The sequence below is a fragment of the Filicampus tigris genome, chromosome 3 (genome assembly GCF_054856515.1).
Source record: "Filicampus tigris isolate MCC_2025a chromosome 3, RoL_Ftig_1.0, whole genome shotgun sequence".
NCBI lineage: Eukaryota > Metazoa > Chordata > Actinopteri > Syngnathiformes > Syngnathidae > Filicampus > Filicampus tigris.
This window is the reverse complement of record NC_141219.1, coordinates 16,788,625-16,807,432: the sequence shown is the minus strand read 5'-3', so window position 1 is coordinate 16,807,432 and position 18,808 is coordinate 16,788,625. Positions and strand designations below refer to the sequence as shown.

Here is an 18,808-nt window from a genome sequence, read left to right as displayed (position 1 = left end):
TCCAGATATGGAAATATCCAACAGTATTTTATAAACCATCTGGGATTGCGATCAATGTTGGCTTGTAACTGTTTAGGAAACACTGCACTGACATTTTATCGAAAGGATTATTTTCCCCAATTAGACTCAAGATCATTTGTACAATTTGACTTCTGATCTTTTGAATTTGACTTTTACTAAAAGGGTATTTAAGTTTTAACGTGATCGAATTCAGCTGAAGATGTATAGATCCATTAGCGACGAGAGCAAAATACAATGAATTTGTTCTTCGATAATACATTGTGGGCAGACAGAGGACTAATAAAAAAATACACATTATTACAACTACCAGCATCAACCATATTTGGTTTCAATGGACTACAGTCAACAGATGCATTCTAGCAGTTTACTTGGCTATTTATATTCAAAAGGGAGTTGAACATCACAGTGTAAATGTGTACACAAAATACAGTACATAGAAAATATGGTGTAAAGGCAGTTTGACAGTGATGACACATGGAGTGAAAAAATGTCTTGTTGGGTGTGGCGTTTTGTCACCTGACTTTCCATTTCATTGATTACCACATAAAAATGCTGCTACCTTGACCTCGTGTTTATTTTATTTCCCGCATTTGATTACTTTCCAATACCAGCCTAATGACAATAGAACTGCATGTAAATACGGAAATACATAATTGGAATCTCCAGGTCCCAGGGAGAAACTGTGTCTTAAGCTAAAAACCCTGACATGGAATGTATGTTGTTGACTGTAGTGTTTTTATTCTGGACTTTCCTAGCTATGCTATTGGTAGGATGAAGGATTCCCTAGGATTCTATATTTGTTCATGTAAACTTTGAACTGTTAGGCAGACGCTGTCTGGCAAGGGTGTATGTACTGTACATTTGGTGTCAAATTGACCAACTCTCCTGTATTGTTAACCCAAAGCATTTTGTCTTCCAAAATGTAGGATAGCATGCTGTAATTATTTGGTTTGTGCCTGATTTAAGCACAATTCTATCTGTGTAATGAAATATGATAAAGAAAACAGTTTACATACCCCTGTTCAAATGCCAGGTTTTTGTGATATAATCAAAGGAGACCGAGATTTCAAAACTTTTCCAACAGTTCCATCTACCTTTACACATTTTCCCTTCTTTTTTTTTTTTTTTATTTTTTTAATGGTCTAATGCTGCAGTCGGCATCTTGCGGTGGTCTTCGATCCTTCTGCTATGCTTCTCTGTGACTTTGGGAAATAATTAATGAAAGTTTGATTTGAAATTGTTCTTAATGCTGCAATTCTTAATTTGACAATTCGGATCTTGTAACATCAAAACGAACCTTTTTTTTTTCATCGCTCAAAATATGCGTCACAGCCACTGATGTGCGACGCCTTTGCGCTATTCGCCTACCTGTAGGTTAAATCATGAATACATCTAAAGTGCATTACACACCTTTGCATACCACAAGAATGCTCGTGATATAATGATGACGGAACATTTTTGACAGCATTTTTGGCTCGCTGCAAGGATATCATTTAAGTTTGGCTTTCCATTAATGAATGCAAGGACTAAAATAGATACCGGTAATGATTATTTTATTTGAAAGTAACCCTCAACCAAGCGTCTCTTTTCAGAGTTCAGAATTTTTTTGGTACGCACAGAAATAAAAATTGCACATTCTTTTTGGCAGCTCATTGATTTAATAAATGCAAGACAATTTATTTTTTATAACATACAGGTAAAATAAATAAAAATTGTTGTATGCAGTATGAAAAGGGTTTTATGGCTCCCGTTGTTTTTTTTCTTTTCTTTGTGAGATGGTTCAAATGGCTCTTCCATTTAAGTTGCCAACCCCTGTTCTAATGAAACAAAGTTTGACCTTTTTGGCCATAATTTTAAAAGGTATGTTAAGTGCAAATACAACACGCTTATCCCCAAAAGAACACCATACCAACAGTCAAAGCATGTTGGTGGCAGGAGCATGCTTTGGGGCTGTTTTTCTTCAGCTCCACCCTGGCGCCTCAATCAAGTTGAAAGGAATTATGAACACTTTGAAATGGAAGTCAGTTTCAGCACAGAATCTTCTGGATTCTGCTAGGAAGCAAAAAATAAATTGTCTGGCAAAGCCTACAAGAACAATATGTATGTTTTTTTTTTTTTTTTGGTGGGGGTGGTTAATCAGAGGCACTTTAAACGGTTGCTAATTCCGTATGTGGTGACTGGTTAATTCGAAACACAGCCACAACACAGTGCAGTTTGTTTATTTTGACTTACACTCTCAAAAGGTGTTTATGCATTTATTTAGCTGACTTGTAAAGGTTATAGGTCACATTAATGGTGGAAAATGTTTTTGAATTATTTACCTTGGTCTGATTTTTATATCACACATATGGACTTTTTGCATCCATTGATCATACGGCTGATAATTTAAAAACATTTTTTGGGTTTGTTGAATTTGCATACTAATACTGTCAAGTCATGACGTGCAAGTGTTTGTGTCTCCCTCTTTCTCTTGTCAGACGCGTGATGACTTTCTGGGACAGGTGGATATTCCTCTCAGTCAGATACCAGTAAGTTACTGGCCAAGAGCAACAGCAAGTCCTTAGTTCATTGTGCTGCATAGCCACTGCATGTCATTTGGTTTACTACCACAAGCACACACCTCCACTTCACCCATGTCTTACCATCACATAAATATCAACACCCTTAGCCGTTGGGTCTGTTCCGCATCATTGTCACCAGTTATGGAAACACAGTCCAAGATGTTTATGTCACATTACTGCCGTTGTTTTATGGTAAACAAAATTCACAGATGAACCCTTACATGTAAATGTTCAGTGGAGAAAAAAAAATTCAAATCAACTCGGCGGCTCAACAGCGCCTTGCTTTGAATTTTAAGGTATAATTTACTATTTTGTTTTCTTATTTCTTTTTTTTTTCTTCTCAGACCAATAATTCACCTATGGCAAGGCCATACACGTTCAAGGATTTTCTGCTTCACCCTAGAAGGTTGGTGTCATTCCATGTCCATTTAAGCTTTTAATCTTTTGTTGTGCATTCCAATAAAAAAATGGTCACCTTTAAAATATGTATACGTAACAAAAATGAATAACACTTTTGTTCTTTTAATGTTTTTGTGCAGTCACAAGTCCAGAGTTAAGGGCCATCTGCGACTCAAAATGACCTACATGCCAAGAAACCCTAGTTCAGGCGAGGAAACAACAGATCAGAGTGACAGCACAGATGTAAGTCTGGTTTAGAAATAACTAAATGTCTTACATTGCAGCATAAAAATGTTGTGGACCCTCATCGGTTTATGTTTCAGACTTTACACAAATTTGACAGAATAGAATTTAAAAGAGCCTGCACAGTGAACGAGCGAAACGTTCCAGGCCCAACTGCAATAAATCCAAATCTTCCGATAAAGAGATTATGTAAAAACATTTTGGATATAGTTTAACACCTCCCATACGATTAACACATTTAAACTCATTAAAGCTTAAACTTTTTACAGCACACTTTTTAAAGTATTCCTTAGCGCCTGCTCTCACTCTTTTTCAAGGTTGCACTCTAAATTAAAGACAAAGCATGCCTCTCAAAACAATTTGAGATTTACTGCAAAACTGACACATAAAACAAGAGAGTAAAAAATTGTACTTCTTATATTTTAACACCAAAATGTTCAACCAAACCTCATAATTTCATTTTAAGAAGGCCCAATAGCTTAATGCTAACATATAATGTGAAATCCCATAGATGGGCTCATGGAAATTAGCATGGTGTTGCGGTAATTATTAACCTTCAAACTACAGTCATTTATATAAACACTAACCATAATTTTAACCGTAATAACTTAAATCGAGAATTTGCTAATGAGTTGACTAATGTCCTAAATAACTGCAGAGGACACTTCCCATCACTTTCACTCCCTTGCCGTTCAAGTGCGTGTATGCTTACTGTATGAAGGAATCCGTCTGTGTGTCTGCTGTTGTCACTCAATGAGTGACAGCAGTAAGCTGACGGAAAGCCAGTGGACTGCTCTCATTTCCTGGTTAATCCAACGCTTTCAAGTTTTTTTTTAACAATCATGCACACATGCACGCTACTAAACGTTTCCTGACATTTACGGTTGACAAACGAAAAAGGTCATGCACACATCGCTGCTGGCTTGCTTGTGATGTGAACGCCAACCGGCATGAATTTCATCAACTACAAACGCCTCTGCTGCGCTATATTTATTCCTTTCTATCTATGTCAACAACTTGTACACTGTTTATTTATTGATCGGCTCCTAATAATTTTTTTCTGTGTGTTTTGGGGACGGCTTTCTCTAATATAAGTTGGAATTAATTTAAAATGATTCACATAATTATTATACGTTGTTAGGTTCTGTGTTTCAGCAAGCTTTCCAAAGATACAACATTTTTGAAAGTAGGATAAAGATTGAGAAAGTTATGAACGTTTTGGGGCTATCTCTCGGAACAATTTGTTTATTTATTTTTTTAAACTCTTGCAACTTTGAACCTCCGTGCATTGGCTGGGATGCGTCAAACGGACACCCTTCTTTGGTGGAAGTGTGGATGCGGCATATCCAAATTAGTGCACACGTTTCCAGGATGAATTCTGATCAATGGTATATGCACACAAGATCATCAATATATGCACACAAGTGTGAACAAAATGGGCAAATGAGTGAAATTCTTGTTTTGCAGCAGCAAAGTGGACAGCCGAAGCACACAAGAATAATATCAAAGAATTTTTTTTTTTTTCAATGCAAAAATACTACAGTATGTATTCAAGGAGACGGCAGCGTGAATATGGCATACAGTACAGCAAAATGTTTTTCTTTTTGAGCAGCCCCAATGGGAGTTTTTGGAATCTCAGGACATGTCAGGCCCCATGCAGAGTGAGCAGACACCTGTTCTGCCGCCTGGCTGGGAGGAGCGTCAGGACAACCTGGGAAGAACCTTCTATGTCCACCACGAGAGCAGAACCACACAGTGGAGGCCACCGACGTTACAGTTAAGACACAATGATGATGCAATATTTCTGGTATGGGACATATGGCCTGGTCTTGATGGTCCAGACTAATGTCCTAAATAACTAATGTCCTTAGTTATTATAATGTGTTTGTGTCGTCCACTAAACAGTGACGGTAATGCAGATACAAGGCGACAAAACAGCTGTAGACAGAGGGCGCAGAATTATATTACACGCAGACAGATCTCGGACCCTGATGAGAGCACTGCACAAGATGAGGTATTTTATTATTTTATAATGATGTGATTTAGGATTATGACTCGGCGTTACCACAATAATGCAAACAAATATGTGGATTTATCACTTCAACTTTTCATGTTTTATTTAACAATGATATGTAAACGCGGACTGCCCTGAACGTATCCAGACACTATATAACACTGTTTGAAAAATAACCTAACCTCAAGTTTTTTTGTTTGTTTTACCTCAAATTGCAGCCTACGTGATATGCAAATTGCATTGTACAGTAACATTACAATATCGAGCTGAATTCGATTACCAGTAATTGTTTAGCCCCAGATAGTTTTCTGAATGTTTTTTTTTCTTGTCTGATATCAACGTGTGCTTAATAGTAACTGTGCCATTGTCTAGGAATGGGAGGTTTTTAGAGAAGATGAAGTCGATTCAAACCAAGGCAACCAGCTAACATCGCCCCCACCTCAGATTCCCCCGGAGATACAGATGTTGACTGACGAGCTAAGAAACCTTTATAGTCCAGGGGCCACAGCTCGTGAACACCAGGTGGTGAGTCATTTCTTTGTTAGATTTCTCTAAAACAGGGTTCACCAACCTTTTTGAAGCTGAGAACTGCTTCTTGGGAACTGATTAATACAAAGGGCTGCCAGTTTGATACATACTTCTGAAATAACAAATTTGCTCAAGTTACCGTTAATGATTTTATATCTTATTATTAATGATAATTAATGCTATTCTTTTATGTGAAAACACTGATCATATTTTTACATGCAACTCTTTATTTCTAGAAAATCTATAGCACTGTTTAAAGTTTCAAATGATCACTTCCACAGCATGCCAGAAAATCACAATATCCCATCAATGATGAGCTATTTTTTTTTAGAACAGGGCCGCAAGCTACTCATCTGGTCTTTGGGGGCGACCGCCATGTTGGTGACCCCTGCTCTAAGATTACAAGTCAAACCATAATGTGATCAATGTGAATTATGCGCTTCAGAGAGTTCAGTATCGACACTAATGCGCAAGGCTTGTTTTTGACGATTCCCTTGTGTCTGCTTGCAGGATCATGCATGTAATTCAAACCATTCCATTCGCACAAGAAGTTTTCACGCGTCAACAGAAGCGTCAGAAGAGCATCCTGTTAATTCAGTGGTATTTCCTTCCTTTTTGAAATCATTCATTTCCTAAGATTTAACAACCCAACGTTACTTCGAAATTGTAGGGTGTTTTAGCGCTCGGGGTCTAACCCACCTGGGTCAGGGATTTATTTCTAATACATTGTACGTTTGAAGATATTTGCTGAAAACATGTGAACACTGAAAACTATGTAATACTGAATTATGGAGCTATACCATCAGACTGTTTTTTCACGATTTTAGTTTTCCCGATTCTTAGGCTGTGGCTAAAACACTTCTGGCATGAGTACCCCCACCCTATAAAAACTTGACCGACTTCGTTCGATCAGTGGTGCACTTACAACATGCATTTAGCTAGCAAGTTAATAGATATGCCACACCCCAAAAATACATTGTCCCTTCACATAGACTGCTGGTGCGGCCGCTGTACCGCGCCTCGTTGCTGATTGTGAGTGCATGCACATCACCTAGAGAAAGGCAGAAGAGTAAGGCGATGGGGGGAAAAAAAGTCAGCTGTGACAGCCACCCTGTGGACCGGAGCTTTGCATCAGCGTGGTGGGCGCTTTAGGGCGCCTTATTAGCTACAATGATTGTATAAATAGAAAGAGGGGTGGGGACATTGTACAATATAAAAAAAATAGCACAACATCACACCCACAGCATTTGAGAGCGACGACGATGGCTTGAATTTGATCCCACATTCTACATATATGGCGATTTCTTTTATCATTCAAATTTCACAGCGTTGTTACCAACATTCTGTGGTGTGTCAAATCCAGAAGACATTTAGTTTTGCTCAAATGGGACTTTAAGGATTTCTGTTGACTTATTTTCATGTTATTCAATAGCTGCATCGGGCCTCTACGGGGATGCCTACGGGATGGGAAGAAAAGAGAGACAGTAAAGGAAGACGCTATTACATCAACCACAATACCCGAACCACCTCGTGGATACGACCGCATTTGCAGGTACAGCACACAGTTACTTTTTTTCCATTTTGATTAAAGACCCTGTAAAGTATTTTTCTTTCTTTATTATTATAAGGTAAATGCTTGTAAACTTGTGCAAAGACAGAGAGCAATTTAGTTCTAAATTGTTGAGACTTGAGCCTTCGCAATGCTAAAACTGGGGGCTCAGTGACATACTTGGGCCCTTGGCATGAGTAGGCCCTCCACCACTATATACTACAAATACTGAGCACCATCATTTCATCAGTAGATATCCATCACAAGTGAGAGTGACTGAGTAATAAAACCTTTACCACTTTATCTGCACCACTACAGTGTGATGTTAGCCATCTAGCTTTGCCCGCAAGAAAAAATGCAAATGCAACGTCCCCGATTTTTATTTCTTAAGCCATTATAGTGCACAGTGGACCACGCCACTGTGAATTAGCACGCTACTAGCGGCTCGTAGCCAGTAACCGCTAGTGGGGTCACGGACCAGCATTGGATCACTCCATGCACCATGCAATGCAGCAGAGTTAACTGTTTTTTATGTTCGCTAGCCCATTAGCTAACACGCTAACGAGCCAACGCGCTCGTATGTCAGCACCTCGCTCTGTGTTGTGTGGGTGGTGCCCACATAAGAGAGACACTTAAAGTAACATTAACTGTTAATTATTTGTCAGCATGTGAGCTAATGAGCTGCAGATACTGTATGAAGGAATGTATTTGACAGACAGGCGAGGGACAAGCAGGGTTCCTTTACAGTGCTTTCAAGGGACACACCCACACTGTCCTACAGTTGGAAGGCGGGCTCTAATTTTATGACTTGGAAGCATTATTTGAAACACTTGGCCATTTTATGTTCATTCAATTTTGGCGGGCTTGTTAACAGTACTCTCTGTTTTTGTAAGATACAAAAACCTGCAGTCTCACTATAACGTCTCTTCAAATGTTCATTTTTTCTTGACAGAGAACAAATTCAACACCAGCGGCTACACAGAATAATGCCAGTACACCATCCATACCCTTTGCGATCCCTGAAGCGTCTTCCCAGCACACGCCCAGCCCGGAAGCCGCATCTGAATCTAGCTCCATGCCAATTGGTTGGGAAGTCCGCAGTGCTCCGAACGGACGGCCCTTTTTCATTGATCACAATACAAAGACTACTACCTGGGTGAGAATTGAAGCTGTACAGTCCTGTGTTGGCCATCATTAGATTTGTTGGTTGCGCAACGCTACATTGATTTTAGCAAACTCTATAAAATTAGTCTCAAAATTACAAAGTCAAATTACAATCATTCGTTAATGTCCATGTACTATTAGTAGTTCACCCTTTTTCCTTAGTAGTCGGTCGGGCAACTTTGGCATACTAGTTGGACAACCACATTACTAATGAGACAAAACTGCACTAGTTGATAACTGCTAGGATAGATTCTACCAATTAAGGCTTTGTAGAAAGCTGTTTGAGCATTTATGTGGGAAAAACTTTACTAGTAGTGATTCTACTATTGCACCCATTAGTGCACTGTGTTGGACCTTAAACTGCTATCAAAGATATCCAATAAATGCTCAAATGTTTTTCCATATACATTATGTAAGTACGAGTAAACAAAACAAGTTTGTCAGAATAGCCGTAGATGTATTCCTATGCTGCAGCTTTCATTACACACATGAGCTGTTTTGATAACACCAAATACTAATGCAGTCATACTATGTAACCTACACCGTAGGATAGACACTTCTTCTTGGGAAGGAGGAACTGGCACTGTTTTATGAACCATTATCTCACGAGAGTGGGAACCACCTGACTTCCTGCTACCACGCAAAACGAACGTACAGCCATAGTGTGTGTTCTTCTTATTTGTTAGATTAAATAATACTCAAAGATAAGTTTAGTGTATTGGAATTTCACGTGGACACAACCTCACCCATAAACATTACAAGAAATGGGGAGAGGGAATTCCATTGTGGATACTTTTTTTTTTCCTGACGAGGCTGCAGGGCAGTACCCGGGCCTCGTCTAGGAATTCCTTACATTAGGTTCCACAGAAAAACTGTGAAGGAAATTTTTTGCATAGCAAACCGTGGGTGGGTTGGGCTCACTTTCTACAATTGGAAATACTCAACCCCTTATGTAAGCATTTCCCGTTTAAGTGAAACACGTTTGCTTGCTTCTAATCAGAAAGATCCCAGGCTTACGACTCCTGTTCATGTGAGGAGGAGAACCTCGCTTGACCCTTCTGATCTTGGACCTTTGCCAGTAAGTTCATACAATAGATCTATTGAAAGTCTTATTTTTATGTTTGTGTGAGCTTTTGTTGACATTTCTATTTTCCCCAGCCTGGTTGGGAGGAGAGGGTCCACACGGATGGGAGGATATTCTACATTGATCACAGTGAGCGTCTCACCCGAGCTAATATACATCTGATCATTGATACGTATTTTTAGTGAACTAAAAGTCTTCATCCGTATTTCATAGACACTAAAATCACACAGTGGGATGATCCCAGATTACAAACCTCAGCAATAACTGGACCAGTAAGTGTGAATTGTGTATCACATATCTATTTCTCACCTCTGTGCATCACTGAAGACTGAGTCACGGATTGATTGGTTGCTTGTATGCTCGTTGACAGGCAGTGCCTTATTCCCGAGATTATAAACAGAAGTATGACTACTTCCGCAAGAAGCTGCAGAAACCAGTGAGTGTTGCCGAGCTTTGCTGAGCAACCTGTTTGTGTGTTTTCTATGTAGGAAATCTAACATGTATTCTATTGTAGGTCAACATCCCGAATAAATTTGCGATGAAAGTGAGACGAAATGCGGTGCTGGAGGACTCGTACCGGCAAATCCTCCTAGTTAAGCGGCCAGACTTGTTGAAAGCACGACTGTGGGTGGAGTTTGAGGGAGAAAAGGGTTTGGACTATGGAGGTTTGGCCCGGGAGTGGTTCTTCCTCATGTCCAAGGAGATGTTCAACCCCTACTATGGACTCTTTGAATATTCTGCCACGTGAGTTCAAAATCGTGTCGGAGAACATCCTTAAGTTGTGGAAATAGCTTTATTTAAAAACATGAAAAAGCAACGAGGCAGGTCATCTAAGGGAAAAGTATGCCTTTATGTACCGGTAACATAAATTCTGGTGTGGTTGATCTTTCAGGGACAACTATACACTGCAGATTAATCCCAACTCGGGTCTATGTAATGAGGACCACCTGACTTACTTCAAGTGCATTGGCCGTGTGGCAGGCATGGCAGTCTGGCATGGAAAACTGCTTGACGGTAAGTCTTCGGTCACTTTAGTATACACTGCTCACAAAAAGTTGGAGTATGCAATTTTCAAGTGAAATTTCAGAATGAAACAGACCGTTGCATGGGTCCCCCAAACCTTTGACAAAATCTGATTAGCCTTCTGTAATTTAAATCAATTATTATTGTTTTAGTCTTAAATCGTGCACTTAAAATACAACAAAATGCTATGTTTGTTCTTCATGTGTATTTTATGTGGAGCTATTGTTATTGCAGGCAACTTAATTTGCTGTTCTATAAAATTTTGAATGAACATGTTCACCTTTTCATTGTTTTAGGTTTTTTTTTGCACAACTTTCTTCTCTAACAAGGAGCCAATTGGCAAAATTATGAATCTGGAACTGGTAATTAAACTGTTCTTGTCATCATGTGGTTCACATTTTGCCATCATGAAAATCAGAAAACACTTAAAAATTGAAGTCAGTTGAAGTCAGCAGGTTGCAATAGAAACACAGAGAGACTGGAAGAGTCACTGAAAGGCATAAAGTAGACGTCTTTGAAAATATTCACGGATCAAACAACTGTTGAAAATGTCGGAGAACAGCAAGATATGTAAAAAGCAATGTTTCATCAAATTCAAATTAAGTTCACCTCTAAAGGTTATAGTGACTTTTAGCACCATACTGAAATGGTGCACCCAATATCCTTAACTTTTTAGTGTAGTTTCTTCATAAGGGTTCTGGATTTTAGGATTCTGACCTTCTGTTGTCATTGTACATCAAGCTTTCTTCATTCGGCCTTTCTACAAGATGATGCTGCAGAAACCGATTACCCTGCAGGACATGGAGTCTGTCGTAAGTGTCCAAATTCAAGAAGTCTCGACAGTTACGTTGCGTAATGGTGAATGATGAATTCCTTACAAATTAACTCGGGCCTTTTTTTTTTTTTTCCTGTCGAATCAGGATAGTGAATATTTTAATTCGCTCAAGTGGATCTTGGAAAATGATCCAACCGACCTTGATTTGATGTTCACCATTGATGAGGAACTCTTTGGACAGGTCGGTTATATATCACATGTTTGCTTTATTACCTTCTTATATTGTACTTATATGTTTCCTGTGGATCTCATATCCCGTTTTCCCTCACCAGACACACCAGCATGAGCTGAAACCCAACGGTGCAGAGATTGTCGTCACCAATGAAAACAAGAAGGAATACATCCAGTAAGTAACTGAACAAAAAAATCCCTGATCAACATTTTGAACTGTTATTGCTAAATTGTACATTACACATATTTTCCCATCAACAGTCTTGTGATGCAGTGGCGCTTTGTCAACCGAATCCAGAAGCAGATGACTGCCTTTAAGGATGTAATGACACTTTTCATTGGCAAAAACAAAAACGTCCACTGTTTTAAGTTTCTCAAGTTGGAGTCGCAATGTTTGTGTGCTTTTATTTCCAGGGATTCTTTGAGTTGATCCCTCAAGATCTGATCAAGATCTTTGATGAGAATGAGCTTGAGGTGAGTTTTCTGTCCATCTGTGATTCTGTAATTCATTTCACGAATATGACTCATGAGTCTGATGTTTTGTTTCTCACACCACAGTTGCTCATGTGTGGTCTGGGAGATGTGGATGTGAACGACTGGAGACAGAACACCAAGTACAAGAGTGGCTACAACTCCGATCACGTAGTTATCCACTGGTTCTGGAAAGTAAGTTGACATTCCATGCCTGGAGCCACAAGACCACGAACATCTGTTTGTCTGCTTCCTATTAAGAACAGCTAACTGTTTTGTACAAATGTAAAACACTCACAGCAGAAGTCAAATCAAAACTTAAAGGGGAAACCAACCGAAACATCTTTTTTTCAAGAATATGTTCCCAGCAGGGCCACTAGTTGAAACACGGCATTCTGACAAATATTGCGTTTGTGTAATATGAGTTAATGAGTAAAATCCACCCGTTTTTAGCCATCTCAGGGGGCGGCCATTTTGTCACTTCTGTCGACTGTGAAAATCACAGACCCTGAGGGCTCAGATAACGACCAATCACGGCTCACCTGTTTTATGAAGGTGAGCTATGATTGGTCATTACCTGTGCCCTGGACAGTTGTGATGTCATTTTCAGTCGACAGAAGTGACAAAATGGCCGCCCCCAGAAATGGCTAAAAACGGGTTGTTGCTTAACTCATATTTCATATTGATCATATTGCCTTGTTTCAACTAGTGGGCCTGCAGTGAACGTATTCTCGAACATATTCTTTTTTTATTTTTTTATTTTTGATTTTTTTTTGGCTTGAGGCTGGAGCGGATTAATAGCAATTTAATTTACATCCCAAGGCGCCACTGTAATTGTAAACTGATCTCAAAGGGACTTCATGTTGGGGGTGGGGGTGAATGTTTTCTGTTGTTGTGCTTTTTCATAAGACCTTAATTATTGTTCTTCTGTTTTTTTTTTGTGGTCCTTTTCGTAGGCAGTGCTGCTGATGGATGCCGAAAAACGAATCCGTCTCTTGCAGTTTGTGACGGGAACCTCCAGAGTCCCAATGAATGGTTTTGGGGAACTCTATGGTGAGATACATTCGTAACATACAGCTGTTTGGGTCCACAAGTTTGCCATCGTTCTTGAAATTGTTGTTTCTCATGTTGGATAAACCTGTAATTACCCTTGTCTTTGTCTGCTATTTATTGAATTTTCCAGGATCTAATGGGCCACAGCGGTTCACCATTGAGTTGTGGGGAACGCGTGACAAACTGCCCCGAGCACACACATGGTGAGCTGTCCTCCTACATTGTCTGTCAAGTAGTCATGGGAATTTTATTAATTTTATGAAGTGATGGGCTTGTGAGGAGCGGCATATGCAATATAACCCGAAATTATAGAAAAAAAAAAAATACTGTATGATATTTATAAATATTCAAATTAATTAAAAAATACACATCAAACCTTGTGGCCTTTTAAAATGCTGATGTTTTAGAATTACAGTGAATGTGTGCAAACTAGCTTGGGTTGCATTCTGCTCTTCGTGCTGCAGGGAGACATCACAGCATTTTGGAAACTTTACAAGACAATGTGGTGATGTTTTTAGGGCTTTTTTTCCAAGCACATTCCAAAGATTCTCAGTATTTAATGCCAAAGGTATTTTTTCTCTCTTATGTCTCATGCTCCTTGTCTGCAGACAAGGTTTTTAGGTCCAGAATTCTAAAATGAATGCCAGTGTTTGCAGCATTAGAGGGGCACTTTAAAGAAATTAAGCCTTAGTAAACTATCCCCACAGGCTTGTAGAGTACCAGTCGACATGTGACGGCATCTCTCAGCAGCACTCTGGAACATGTACAGTAACAGTGTTAAGCACGCTGCTGAGTATAGCAGTTTGCTTAAGGCTACGTTTCAGTTTTTTCCAAATCATTTAGTAGTTCGCTTCTCCCGTGTGTGCTTTCATGCTGATTAAAAAAAATTGATTGTTGATCTTTCGTCATTAAAGATTCATTTCCAACCACACGATGGTTAAGTCGATTTTATAATGTGTTGGGCATTACTTCAAGCAGGTCGATTGGACCTATTTGAAAGAGAATATTTATTTAAAGGGGGAAGTCAACCCAAACATATTTTTTTTCAAGAATATGTTCTGTGCAAGCCCACTATTTGAAACAAGCATAGAACATATTCTTGAAAAAAAATGTTTGGGTTGATTTCCACTTTAAGGAACAACACACCATTTACTGTTTGGGTTGGCGTTCAGGGCCTTGTTACCCACGGCACGTTAAACATAGCAGTAATGAGCAAATGGAATGCTCCAATCTTTTTGCTTGTTTGAGTCTGTTACAACCTGCTATGACAAATTATCAGTAGGTTGACGCCCTCTAGTGGATTTATGTTGTAATTTGACACGTGAGCACTGTTGCACAACACTTGAATGTGTTATTCCTTCATCTTGATATCTAGCCTAAGGTCCATCTACTTGTGTGGTCTTTTGCATGTACTATAAGGGCAACTAAATTCTTACACCAAGTACCACTTAAAAAAAAAACACTTGGCTCTTCAAGTACCACAAAAATGACCAACTTTAAAACATAGTTGTGTAGAAGGCCCACGTGTTCATGTACAATGTGACCTAAACAGTCCTGATGTACTCAAATACTACTAAAAAGTTAAATACATTTTCTTAAATCTACTAACACTAAATAAAAGTTACCTACATGCTCTCAAATGTATGAAAAACCTCTGAAAAGTTACCTAAATACCGTACTCTTAAATCTATGAAAACTACTGACTGTAAAAAAAAACAAAATTTTTTTTTTATCCTAAATGTAATCAAGTGCTTGTTGGATGTTACCAAATTTTACTTAAATATGGGAAAATAAACAAGAAATAATATAATTGTTTTTAAATAATACAATAAATTGTACCTGAATAAATGTTTGAAAACCAAGAACTCTAAATGATCAATTGCAAAGGGAGTGTACTTAAAAGTTAAATACAACTGAACTGAATGGAAATGCCCTTAATCCATTCCATTCCCCATAAAACACCAATAAGAACATTTCAAAAGGGTTTTTGTAAAAAAAAAAAAAAAAAATAGCACTCTGCATTACAGTATTGTTCATTATAAAAGTAAATAGTAATAGCAGAATTAAACACAATGTAAAAAATTAAACGGTGCTTCATGCTTTCATTGTGCAGCTCCTTCTGGTGTGAGTGCCTTGGACACCAGGGGGTAGTATAACAAATGCACACGTTTATACATGGCAAACAGTCACAACTGCTCAGTAAGATGCAATAATAATAGTCCATTTTAAAACCACAACATCTATGCTAGTTTCATTAGCCCATCTATGGTGTTTTACAGAGGTGGTTATTCCGTCTGACCGACGGACCGGTCCGTCTTTCCGTCACTGACGAAAGCCAGTTTTGCTGACGTTAGAAGATAGTCGGGAAAAAACCCAGACCACATTTGCATTGTATTGTTTGTTAGTATTAGGATAGCAGTTGTTCATTAGACAATGTTATAGGATTTGCTTAATTACACTACATGTAATCTGTGTTGCAAGAGTAGAGTAGCCAACCTTAGATTAGGCACTTTTTTTTAAAGAATTGTTGACTATCGGACGAAATGCTCCTTATTATGATTATGATTAATTTTGCATTGTCTTTCCTTTTTTTTTTTTTTACATTCCATCAAGCTTTAACCGTTTGGACCTTCCACCCTACGAGTCCTTCGAGGAATTGAGGGAGAAACTTCACATCGCCATTGAGAATGCACAAGGCTTTGAAATCGATTAGTCAGTTCAATGACACAAAGTGGGAAGCCATGCGGGACCGGTTTTTGTTGATGTTCCAAATCACAGCCGGCGGCTTTGAGGCACACAAAGGACCGACAAACTCAAGGAACGACAACGTCTGGAGTGACAGGTGTCATATCTCTACTAGTGTTCGAAGTTTACAAATCAAAGTCTTTTCACCACAAGTGAAATGACAAACACTAACCATGAGACCAGAGCCATATTACGGCTTTTCAGGGTGTCTCTGAAATTGCCCCCATCAGTCCGATCAGCCGTATTATTCTTTTGAAAATTGTTGTGATCCATTGAAATGGATTTTTGTTTTCCATTTAATGCAGATTTAAGTCAAATTGTATATTTTTCAATGGCTATTTGGGGGCCGAGCAGCGTGGGACCCTGTGCAAGCCTTTGCATTATTCAGACACTGCATGAGACTTTAGGTTTCATGCCTTTGTTTTCACTCACTTTTTTTTTTTTTTAAAGTTGTCCTACTTCACTGTAGTTAAATAACGTCTTGTACAAAGTAAGGATTTAATTGTGTAAATTAGCGTCGTTGGTCCAGGTGTGGAATCACCGCCCACGTCTAATACTAATTTAAAAAAAACAAAGATATGACAGTAAAGTCATCCACAGTGATGCCTTGAGATACAAGTTTAATTTGTTCAGTGACCATGCTTGTAACTCAAAATGTTCTCAAAATCTCAAGGAGATTTTTTAATGAGAAAAATAGCACTCTTTAATATTGTCGTTAATAAAAACAAGATATTGACATAATTAAATAAAATGTAAAGAATGAAAATGTTTTCTTTTTGGTCACATTTGAGTCCAATGGATATTGTGCTGCTTCTTCTGGTGTTCATGTTTTGGCCACCTGGGGGCAGTAATAATACAGACATACGGTTAGACATGACGGTTCATCCTCACCAAGCCATACTAATACTAGTTTTTCTTCGCAGAGGATACAGAATATAGACCACAGCGAGTATTGTTATACTATCTATTTACATATGTTGTTCCACCAGTTATGTTTAAATATTCATTGCTTGAAGAGTTGTAACACCACCACATAGATGCTATTTGTTAGCCCATCGGTGGCATTTCCCATTTATTTGTTCGTGTTAAGCTAGCGGACTTAAAGGCTAAGTTGTGTGGTTGCTTTCAATAAACGATTGTTTCATGATTAGTTTGACAGTAAACATCAACTGGGAATGTCAATAAACAGCTTGATGCCTCTTTTTTTTTTTCCACTACTCTGCCAAAGTGTTGCTGCTTGCTTCGCAAAACAAAAATTGGCCAAGCAACGGCTCATATCTCCAAAATCCTGACAGTCTTGTCACACATATCTCAAGGCACCACTCTATTCTTAAATTAAAATCTACTCCGACATTGAAGTCTTTTTGCCTTACAAGAGAAACGTAATCTACATTTTAAAAGGATGTGTCTAATAACTAACATAATTCTGATTGTTTCTATTAAGTTGTATACGTGCTTTTATGTTATTCATTCCAGTATATTAGAGACACTGAGGTAGGAAGTGTATGCGCCTTAAATACAGAAAATGTGCGGGTTATGTGCAAGTAAGACAAGTATACGTATGTATGGTATATGGGGTTGAAAATGTACCAATGCCAGGACCAGTTCAATGCTCGACTAATTCTCGTCTGTGGGCAGATGCAAAGAGATTTGAGTATGTTACAATACTATGCATCATATGCCTTATTACAGACAAAAGTGTCGCCTCCTACAAAATGATGAAGCTTTTATTATGGCTGCACAGGTCACTAAAGCTGAAAAATCAAGTCATGGGTGCACAGCTACACAACTCAACCTTTTTTTTTAGGCTTGCTGTCAAACCTTATACGATTTCGTCTACTATACGTGTGTAAGGTGTTTGATACTTTTCTTTTTCGCTGGACGGTAGCTCGCAAAAACATGTGACTGAATCATTTATCAGGAATCTAATTGCAGCACTCAACTTCAAACAAAGTTTATGCGCATTGACAAACTGTGTACTGCACATGTCATACTGCTTATCCAAGATGGACTTGTCATACCGCGGTATAAGTAGTAAGTTTGTAAACAATGTTTTATTGTTCTCGTCACGGACAACAAAGCTATATGACGCTTTTATAAAGTTACGCACTTTGTTCGTATCAACGAGTCTTACTTCTAAACTGCCACCTGCGCACTTCTTAAAATGATCCTCTGCTTCAAAGTGCACCTGTTGAAATGTTTACATGTGAACATTGCTGAAGTTAAGCACATTCTCCTCTGTCTTTCTCATATTTAAAGTGATATATCGCCTCTTGTTGTCATAAATATCAATTATGTTCTAATCCTGAAAAGCAAGTACTGTTAAATGTGCATTTTGTCTATGAGATAAGACGTGGAATAACATTTTCTTTCAAATGTCACCTGTAAGTGCATTATAGCAAACATTCATGCTACATAATGTATATTAAAACACTTTAAAGCATGGAATATAATGTAGTTTTCAAAATGAAAAAATGCTGATAGCAAAAACAAAGAGATATTTGACTAATAAAGAAATGTGAAAACAACTCTGCCTCATGTGTGTTAATGATTTGTTTCTGATTTGCGAAGTTACAGCCTAGGTTCATTTTATTAACTTTACATTATTTGCAAAGTGTTTTAAAATGACAACAGTCAACCGGCCTCACATCTTAACTTAAGAGGTAATGAAATCACAGTTGAACAGTGCCCAAAATTGTATATATGGAAAGCCATTTGGGCATTTATTCAATAGCCTTGATCAGGGGCGGAGCCAGAACGTGGCTAATGGGTGGGCCTGGAAAAATCAGGGTGGCCCTGAATATGTCTCTCACTGAGCATAATCCTCCTGTCCCAACACATCGTATTTTCAAATAAAATGACAAACGGAATATGAAGTTCAAATCTTCCTTAGACAACCACAATTATGCCTTTCTTAATAGTCAATAAAATAAAAACACAACAAAAA

At 38.4% G+C, this 18,808-nt stretch overlaps 1 protein-coding gene across 2 annotated transcripts in view; it reads left to right on the top strand.

Moving 5' to 3' along the window:
* Positions 1–18,389, top strand: part of nedd4a (NEDD4 E3 ubiquitin protein ligase a) — a 38,918-nt gene extending 20,529 nt beyond the window's left edge. For both annotated transcript variants that reach the window (XM_086026388.1, XM_086026389.1), the window contains 24 exons: positions 2,499–2,549; positions 2,927–2,988; positions 3,122–3,224; positions 4,837–5,000; positions 5,130–5,238; positions 5,611–5,763; positions 6,277–6,366; positions 7,199–7,318; positions 8,268–8,471; positions 9,480–9,557; positions 9,638–9,692; positions 9,777–9,835; positions 9,934–9,999; positions 10,078–10,307; positions 10,456–10,577; positions 11,328–11,398; positions 11,507–11,602; positions 11,694–11,767; positions 11,854–11,914; positions 12,007–12,066; positions 12,151–12,258; positions 13,020–13,116; positions 13,247–13,319; positions 15,730–18,389. In XM_086026388.1, coding sequence (XP_085882514.1) covers positions 2,499–2,549; positions 2,927–2,988; positions 3,122–3,224; positions 4,837–5,000; positions 5,130–5,238; positions 5,611–5,763; positions 6,277–6,366; positions 7,199–7,318; positions 8,268–8,471; positions 9,480–9,557; positions 9,638–9,692; positions 9,777–9,835; positions 9,934–9,999; positions 10,078–10,307; positions 10,456–10,577; positions 11,328–11,398; positions 11,507–11,602; positions 11,694–11,767; positions 11,854–11,914; positions 12,007–12,066; positions 12,151–12,258; positions 13,020–13,116; positions 13,247–13,319; positions 15,730–15,829 — 2,406 coding nt within the window. In that variant the 3' untranslated portion in view covers positions 15,830–18,389. The remainder of the gene's footprint in view (positions 1–2,498; positions 2,550–2,926; positions 2,989–3,121; positions 3,225–4,836; positions 5,001–5,129; positions 5,239–5,610; positions 5,764–6,276; positions 6,367–7,198; positions 7,319–8,267; positions 8,472–9,479; positions 9,558–9,637; positions 9,693–9,776; positions 9,836–9,933; positions 10,000–10,077; positions 10,308–10,455; positions 10,578–11,327; positions 11,399–11,506; positions 11,603–11,693; positions 11,768–11,853; positions 11,915–12,006; positions 12,067–12,150; positions 12,259–13,019; positions 13,117–13,246; positions 13,320–15,729) is intronic.
* Positions 18,390–18,808: the final 419 nt, after the last annotated feature.